General features: G+C 45.9%; 1 protein-coding gene across 4 annotated transcripts in view; it reads left to right on the top strand.

The window, feature by feature from the left end:
* Window positions 1–5,544: 5,544 nt before the first annotated feature.
* Window positions 5,545–8,767, top strand: part of LOC308303301 (voltage-gated potassium channel KCNC1-like) — a gene marked incomplete at both ends in the record, with an annotated part of 104,369 nt that continues 101,146 nt past the window's right edge. For 2 of the 4 annotated variants that reach the window (XM_080747641.1, XM_080747642.1), the window contains one exon: window positions 5,545–6,189. In XM_080747641.1, coding sequence (XP_080603767.1) covers window positions 5,566–6,189 — 624 coding nt within the window. The remainder of the gene's footprint in view (window positions 6,190–8,767) is intronic. The other 2 variants (XM_080747640.1, XM_080747639.1) reach the window with 1 other exon arrangement.

The raw sequence follows: 8,767 nt of genomic DNA, 5'->3' as shown, positions 1-8,767 counted from the left end.
TGTGGTGTGGTGTGGTGTGGTGTGGTGTGGTGCTAAAGCTGCAGTGGAAAAGGGGCTTTTGACGGCCCGGCACAGCGGTACGGCGGAGCACAGGCGGAGGCGTTACAGTGCAGTGTGTGTGACAGTGTGCACGGTGTGAATGTTAAGGCAATGGGGGGAGAGAGAGAGAGCGCTGCAGTATAGTGTTTAGCATGCCTCGTAGACTGATTGAGGAGATCCAGCATTAGCAGGGACGCCGCGCTCTTGGGAGGCAATTAACACACACGCACGCGTGCGCACACACACACGCACCGAACGCCGTTCCATCCACCTTAAGTCAGGATAAGCGCTCTTCTTCGGACAGGAGCAAGACACATCTCCAATTTAATACCCACTCTCGTTCTCTCTCTCTCTCTCTCTCCCAGGGGCGTCAATTGGGTATGGCAGGGGTGTGCAGCTGCCATACCCTGGGTCCAGGGGGGGAGAATAATAGTTACTTTTAAATATAAATCCTTGAATGCCTCTTTGTCTATCTGCGCTGGTTATTATATTGTGAAATTACAGTAAAATTAGCCTGACACTCAGCCTGAATTGACATTTCGTTTCACTCCATTATTCAGTCTGAACTCAGTTCTACCGAAGGCGATTGCAGGGATGGGCGTTGCCAAAAAAAAGGCAGTCTTCAGCGATTGGTTCAGTGTGGCTGGCTAGTGGCTCGCCTGTTGCTTGCTAGTGCTACTTGCTAACCAAAGAAACAGTCAGAATAGGAGCACTTCGAACTAGTAATCAAACACAACATAACATGCCTGCTACTGGTGTTTCATAGCGAGATCGATACGATCGCATTTTACCGCAATTTACCGCATTTTATCGCAACGTGATGCACGGTACAGTACGGCGGCGGCGCTGGTGTACTTGGAAACACACGCTGATTCACGATGCTGATTCGCTGATCGGATTTTCAACCGAGGCAGGCACTCTTCAATGAGAGCGATACTAGACCTGAATCGCCAAAACAAAAAAATTAAAGGGGTGTGGCTAGCGATTCAGGGTCTGGAACTAGGCTACAGTAAAATAACAACAAATGCAAAATTTAACAAAATGGTCACTGTGGAAAGGCTGGTCGACGGTACGAGGCTCCACAAAGCAGACAGGTCCATTTGTACATTTTGTTGGTATTTTATTTACCTCCCCAAAGACACAGACAGTGAAAGCCGGCGACAGTACAAACAAAAATAAAGACTGGCCAAAAGGAAACGTTCCAAAATTAGGAAACCGAAATTAACACTTGAAGCTAACTTAAGAAAAACAACAAAACAGGAACTTGAGATACTGCACTCAGGCTATGCCTCCATGAGGCCCCTAGCAGCTCTCCCCTGATGCTGTCTCTTACTAGCCTCAAGACATACTGAACTCCCCTCACCTGCAGCATGCCTGCTCTTAAACAGGTGGGGCAAACCAAGCACAAAAGTAATAATTGAATCAATTATCTCAAACAAGGCAAACCACGGCCCATGAGTTGATATACAATTACCTGTGCTTCTTTAACTCATTTACAATAAATATCCTTCCATAAATATTTCAGGCACCAAACACAAACAATAAACAAATACAAAATAACCAGAACAGACACCCCTCCTCCTCTACAGTGCTTGGCCCATTCCAATCAACAGGATTGCCAGCACTGCAGAGGAGAGACAGGTGACCAACACATTCAGTGACAATGAACCCACATTTACACATTTAAACTCATTCAGTTAAATTACTTAAAAATGTCCTTTGTACAAATATATGCAACACCATTGAACTGTCACTTCCAATCCAGCTGGTTGTCAATTGATCAGGTTGACTCCGCTGTGAGATGTGTGTGCACGGTCCTTGATTGTGTGTGTATGCATGTATGTATAGGGCACGGCTGCACCGTGACATTTCCCCCCCCTTCAAATGACGCCCCATGTGGCGTCCTCGAAAGAAGTCTGCTGCAGTTCAAACCCCTTTCTGTGGAGGGCCACAACGTTGAACAATCACATGACATGGAACCACCTCATTCTGGCTTTGGTGTCCATGTCGCCCACCATGTTTGGATCTCCCCTGGCACCGGTGCTGCCGCTGATCCTGCTGCCCGCGTTGACCTGTCGCTGCCACCGACACTCCTTGCCGCGCTGAGCAGGTACACTTGGCCTCGCCCTGGTTGCCGCAATGCTCCCAGGAGCTGGGTGCTGTGGTGGTTGAGGAAGCCGAGCTGCCGCTCCTGCTGCTCCCTCTCTCCTTCCTTCATCTGGAACTTCCTGGCCAGGTTGGACGCTGTAGCCTCCTCGGAAAAGGCGGTGATCACTGCTGGACACTTTTCTCGTCCCTGTGTGGCCCCCCTTCCTCTGAGGCCTCCGCTTGCCACTGCTGCTGCCTTTGGATGCACTGTGGACTGTCCCTTTACTTTTTCTTCTGACACCACATGTGGAAAGGCTGGTCGACGGTACGAGGCTCCACAAAGCAGACAGGTCCATTTGTACATTTTGTTGGTATTTTATTTACCTCCCCAAAGACACAGACAGTGAAAGCCGGCGACAGTACAAACAAAAATAAAGACTGGCCAAAAGGAAACGTTCCAAAATTAGGAAACCGAAATTAACACTTGAAGCTAACTTAAGAAAAACAACAAAACAGGAACTTGAGATACTGCACTCAGGCTATGCCTCCATGAGGCCCCTAGCAGCTCTCCCCTGATGCTGTCTCTTACTAGCCTCAAGACATACTGAACTCCCCTCACCTGCAGCATGCCTGCTCTTAAACAGGTGGGGCAAACCAAGCACAAAAGTAATAATTGAATCAATTATCTCAAACAAGGCAAACCACGGCCCATGAGTTGATATACAATTACCTGTGCTTCTTTAACTCATTTACAATAAATATCCTTCCATAAATATTTCAGGCACCAAACACAAACAATAAACAAATACAAAATAACCAGAACAGACACCCCTCCTCCTCTACAGTGCTTGGCCCATTCCAATCAACAGGATTGCCAGCACTGCAGAGGAGAGACAGGTGACCAACACATTCAGTGACAATGAACCCACATTTACACATTTAAACTCATTCAGTTAAATTACTTAAAAATGTCCTTTGTACAAATATATGCAACACCATTGAACTGTCACTTCCAATCCAGCTGGTTGTCAATTGATCAGGTTGACTCCGCTGTGAGATGTGTGTGCACGGTCCTTGATTGTGTGTGTATGCATGTATGTATAGGGCACGGCTGCACCGTGACAGTCACTTTAACAAGGTATTAGAATTATATTCTCCACTCTTGTATTCTCCCCATCTTGACAAAATGATATATTCCCAGGTTCTACAGGTCAGCTCCACAGGTGCAATGCATTATTGTTAAGTGTTATACAAAATGTAATGCCTCTTTTCCATGGGGACTGCCATCTTTGCCATACCCTAGCTTTTGCTGAACTGACACCACTGCTCTCTCCCCTTTCTCTCTCTCTCTCTCTCACTTTCGTTCTCCTCATTTTTATTCCCACCTCTCTCTCTCTTGTCCTCCCCACACACACACACACACACACACACACACACACACACACACACACACACACACGCACGCACGCATGCACACACGCACGCACGCACACACGCACCCCTCCCGATTCCTCCTGACACGCGCTCACGTGCAACACATGCCGAAACCTCGTATCTCCAAGTTTCAAATGTGTACCTTTTTTGCGCAAAGCAAAGCCCTGCTTCATCATACAAGACCGTCGCACAAAACTAGTGAAAACAGACGATCTGCAAGCACACTGTGTGCTTGTAGATCGGCTATTTTCACTATTTAAAACATTTTTTAAAACAATAAATGCAAAGTGAACGGTTTTGGACATACAAGGTTTCCACACGGCGACGACGATATTATACTCACCCCCCTCGCCTCTTTCCCATGGTTCACAGTGGCCTAATTAGAGAGAGGATTTGGATGAACCAAATTGAATCTGGATCAATGCTTGCAGGAATAACAATGGGGACCTGCGTTGGTTGAATGACACGCGGAGGAGCGTTAATGGTTAAGTGATGATTCAGTGGTTTTAGGGGACTTGAACGTTGATGTGCTTGGAGGTTGTAGACTATAGGATGGGACGATATGAACATTTCATATGTCACGATTATTGTGACCAAAGAAATCGCGATTTACAATACAATCGTGATAATCCAAATATCCCCAGCATCCATTATCCTGGCTGGGGCGGAACATTTGCCAAAACAAATTGTAGATCTACAAGCTCAGAGCGACGTTGTGAGCTTGTATCGGATATTCTTTGGCAAAGAGATTTGTTAGAGAGTGAAAAAAAAGACTGTATCAAGTACCTTTTAACAATAGAGGGTTCAAATGGTACCGGATATGCAGCTCGGCAAATAAAATGTGAATTGAGTCCAGTGCATGATGGAGGACGATTTCACAAATCTCCACGATATTGAGTGTTTATTTTTATCACGATAAACGATAATATCGCTTATCGTCCCATCCCTTGGGTCACTTAACAACTTATTGTTATCCTGTTCATGGACGCTTCATGTGTTTTGGGAATTTTGAGACGTGTGACATGTGTGATCTGGGCAGCTTGCCCAATCTCAATAGGCAACAACGGTATATCAGTGGTTCTCAAAGTGGGGTCCGGGACCCCCAGGGGTCCTTGACGGAGTTCCAGGGGTTCCCCTGCTAAATGATAGATAGTTAGGAACCAAATGGACCCTTATGGGTCTATAACTCAGAGAGTGTAGCCTACAAATGGAACCAAATGGACCCGTATTTGTACACTTTAACATTAACATTGATGATGATAAATGATAAATTGGGGTCCCAGAGATAGAAAATAGAAATCATAGCCTAATTGGCTACATTAAATGGGGGTCCGACCATAGCCTAATGCATGTCAAACTTCGGGTCTTTGAAATTAGAATGGTTGAGATTCACTGCTAGAGCCATGATAAAACATCGTCTGGGGGTCCCTGGCGTATCTTTTTGAATAAGTGTCAATTTGGGGGTCCTCCTCGACATGAAAATGTTTGCGAAACACTGCTGTATGTGTGCACCGTAATTCTCAGTTTATAACAGAAAATGTTGCTGTTTTCTCCACAGCACACACGCACGCACGCACGCACGCACGCACGCACGCACACACACACACACACACACACATCCAGAGGCGTCAATTGGGTATGGCAAGGTATGGCAGCTGCCATACCTTGGCTACAGGGGTGAAAAAAAAATGCCTGTTGCTAAGGTATGACAACATGACTGTGTCGCGCGCAAGACATCAGTCATGTTGCCATACCTTAGCTTTTGCTGAACTGACGCCACTGCACACATCTTATAAGCATCCTGCTAAAATTCTGCCCTTCTCTGACTCTCTCTCTCTCTCTCTCTCTCACTCTCTCTCTTTCTCTCTCTCTCTCTCCGCAGACTCCTCCTCCTCTCGCCTCCCACCCTTTGGCATCCTCTCAGCATCCTCTCCCTCCCTCCTCCTCTCCTCTCCCCCCCCCCTCCCCCTCCCCTACCCCTCTCCCCGTGCCTCTCTCTTCTAGATGCTCAGCTCGGTGTGTGTATCTTCTTTTAAAGGGCGCAAGGGTGGGAACAAGTCGTCCGGCAAAGCATGTTACAGCGCAGACATGACTTGCCCGTCGGAAAGCGAGAAGATCGTGATCAACTGCGGCGGCGTGCGCCATGAGACGTACCGCAGCACGCTCAAGACGCTGCCCGGCACGCGGCTCTCGTGGCTCACGGAGCCCGACGCCTTCAGCAACTTCGACTACGACCCGCGCGCCGACGAGTTCTTCTTCGACCGGCACCCCACGGTGTTCTCGTTCATCCTCAACTACTACCGCACGGGCAAGCTGCACTGCCCCAACGACGTGTGCGGGCCCTTGTTCGAGGAGGAGCTCGCCTTCTGGGGCATCGACGAGACGGACGTGGAGGCGTGCTGCTGGATGAACTACCGCCAGCACCGGGATGCTGAGGAAGCCTTGGACAGCTTCGAGAACCCCGAGCCGGAGGCGGCGGACGAGGAGGTGGCGGCGCTGGGCGGCGCGGACGGCGACCTGAAGCGGCTGTGCATGGCGGAGGACGCGCGCAAGCAGGGCTGGTGGAAGACCTGGCAGCCCAAGATCTGGGCGCTGTTCGAGGATCCCTACTCCTCCAAGTATGCCAGGGTGAGTTTGGACATAATTATGGTTTTAAAATGGTTACACAAAAATAGCTGTGAGCTTGTTGATGTGCTGTTTTTCACTAGTTAAAGCGTAAAATGATGTTTTTTTCTTTCTCCAAATATGCCAGGGTGAGTTGGAACATATGGTTTTAAAATGATTTTGGTTTGAAATAGCAGATCTACAAGCTCGCAGCAGTGGCACTCGGTGCCGCCGCGCTGTGAGCTTGTTGATCTGCTGTTTTTCACTAGTTGAAGCATAAACTCCAAATATGCCAGGGTGATTTGGAACATATGGTTTTAAAATGGTTACAAAAAAAAGATCTACAAGTGAGCTTGTAGATCTGCTGTTTTTCACTAGTAAAAGCATAATATTTTCTTTCTCCAAATATGCCAGGGTGAGTTGGAAATATATGGTTTTAAAATGATAAAAAAAAATAGCAGATCTTCAAGCTCAACGCGCTGTGAGCTTGTTGATCTGCTGTTTTCACTATAGTTGAAGCATAAACTATTTTTTTTCTCCAAGTATGCCAGGGTGATTTGGAAATATGGTTTAAAATGCACGATTTAAAGGCATTACAGTGCAGATCTATACTAGCTCGCAGCTGTGCTTTGCTGTGAGCTTGTAGATCTGCTATATTTTTCACTAGTTAAAGCATGAAATAATGTCCCCACCCCAAAAAAAATATGCCAGGGTGAGTTTAAATGGTTTCATTTGTCACACTCTCTCAAGAGTTAAAGATCTGCTGTATAAAGGGGGTCCACTCCTTCATTTAGCTGGAGAGTTACCCCCCTCATCATGTTTTTCCTTCTTTTTTTTAACCATTTCATTTCATATACCAGTGGCTTTCAACCTTTTGTTTTACTTGCTTCTGTGGGGGTCCCTGATGCATAATATTTTGAGATGGGGGTCTGCGCTCCTCGGCCAAATGCATGTAATGTTGGGGGTCCTTGACGTGAAAAAGTTTGAGAACCGCTGATTTAGAAGAAGGATTTAGAAGTCAATTGATAGAATCAGGTCAATATAGTCGAAGACTTGTCATGATCTTTATTGTCATGATTTGTTTTTTAAATTGCAGATCTACAAGCTCGCAGCGCGGCACTCGGTGCCACGCTGCTATGTTTCACTAGTTAAAGCATAAAATATTTTTGTGACCATTTCGTTTCATATACCAAGTGGTTTTCAACCCCTTTTCATATCAAGGTCCATTATTTATTGGGCATTTGAGCCACGGACCACCATTTGATGACATTCAGCCTCTCAGAACCAAGGCATTTATAGAATATTGTGTTGTCGTTGGATAAAATTGTGTCCACAATTCCATGCTGTATTGATGTTGGTGCCATAGGACAGATAACAGGCCAACGTTGATCAACATAACAATTCTTCTACATTCTCTAATTATGTAGACTTGTAAATTAAGTAGCTTAATGCAGAGCGTGAAATGAAACCAAATGGACCAATTTGGTTTCATTTTACACTCTAAAGATCTGCTGTATAAGGGTCCTTTTGGTTACCAACTCTCCATCATTTCGCTGGGGGACCACCTGGAACCCCCTCAAGGACCACTGGTTGAAAACCACTGTTATTTTTTATTATGATAATATTGTAATTTTTGTGTAGCATTTCTTTTACCAGTGGTTCTCAAAGTGGATTGCAGGGACTCTGTGGGTTCCTTTAGTGGGGGTCTAAATTGACCCATGCAAGTCTGTAACTCTGACAGTGTAGAAATGGAACCAACTGGACCCGTCAGGGTTCATTTGGTTCCATTTGTACACAGTCAGAGTTAAGGGGAGACCTTGGAATTTGAGAGTTTGAGAAACACTGTCTTATACCCTCCCCGGTGATGAAAAAAACGTTTTTTTTAAATGCAGAGTAGACCCGATTTCCCTTCATAATCAACCACAGGCCACTTAGAAAAAGCTACCTGTATCGTCCATGACTTTATTCTATATTAAATGGCAGGAGATATAGACTCAAGGATATTGAATAATTGATGCTGATAGCATAAGGGAGGGGGGGGGGGAAAGGAAAATGGCATGGCCAGTAAACCTTAATGGCAGATCGGTACTCGTTGATTCCAAACGAGTTTTCTTTGTCAGATGCATCACTTTCATTTCATGCTACTGTGTACATGCGAGGGTCTGCGTATTTCATATTAAGACGAGCTTTAGTTGCACGGCGAATGCTTCGTTTTATGGCTGTCATAATTCCCAGGCTATACTTTTATGTTACCGGACCAGATTTAAGCCATTTGGGCCTAGAATTGATATTGAATGCTTTAACTATTGAAAAAAATAGCAGATCTACAAGCTCACAGCGCGGCACCGAGTGCCGCGCTGCGAGCTTGTAGCTCTGCTATTTTCGAAAAGTCGTTCAAAATGGGTGCAAATCTTTGAATGTTTGTGTTTTTAAAGCGAACGTTTGTAACTCAAATTTTGCCCGATGGGGGTCCGTGGCCAAATGCATATCATTTTGGGGGTCCTCGACATGAAAAGGTTTGAGCTCCGCTGACATATAAACACAGGTTTCGGGTCAAAATATTCAATGACATCCACAAACATGACATCCACAAATTTTCACG

The sequence above is a fragment of the Nannobrachium achirus genome (assembly GCF_963921795.1).
Source record: "Nannobrachium achirus genome assembly, chromosome: 18".
Lineage (NCBI taxonomy): Eukaryota > Metazoa > Chordata > Actinopteri > Myctophiformes > Myctophidae > Nannobrachium > Nannobrachium achirus.
This window is presented reverse-complemented; position numbering and strand designations above follow the sequence as displayed.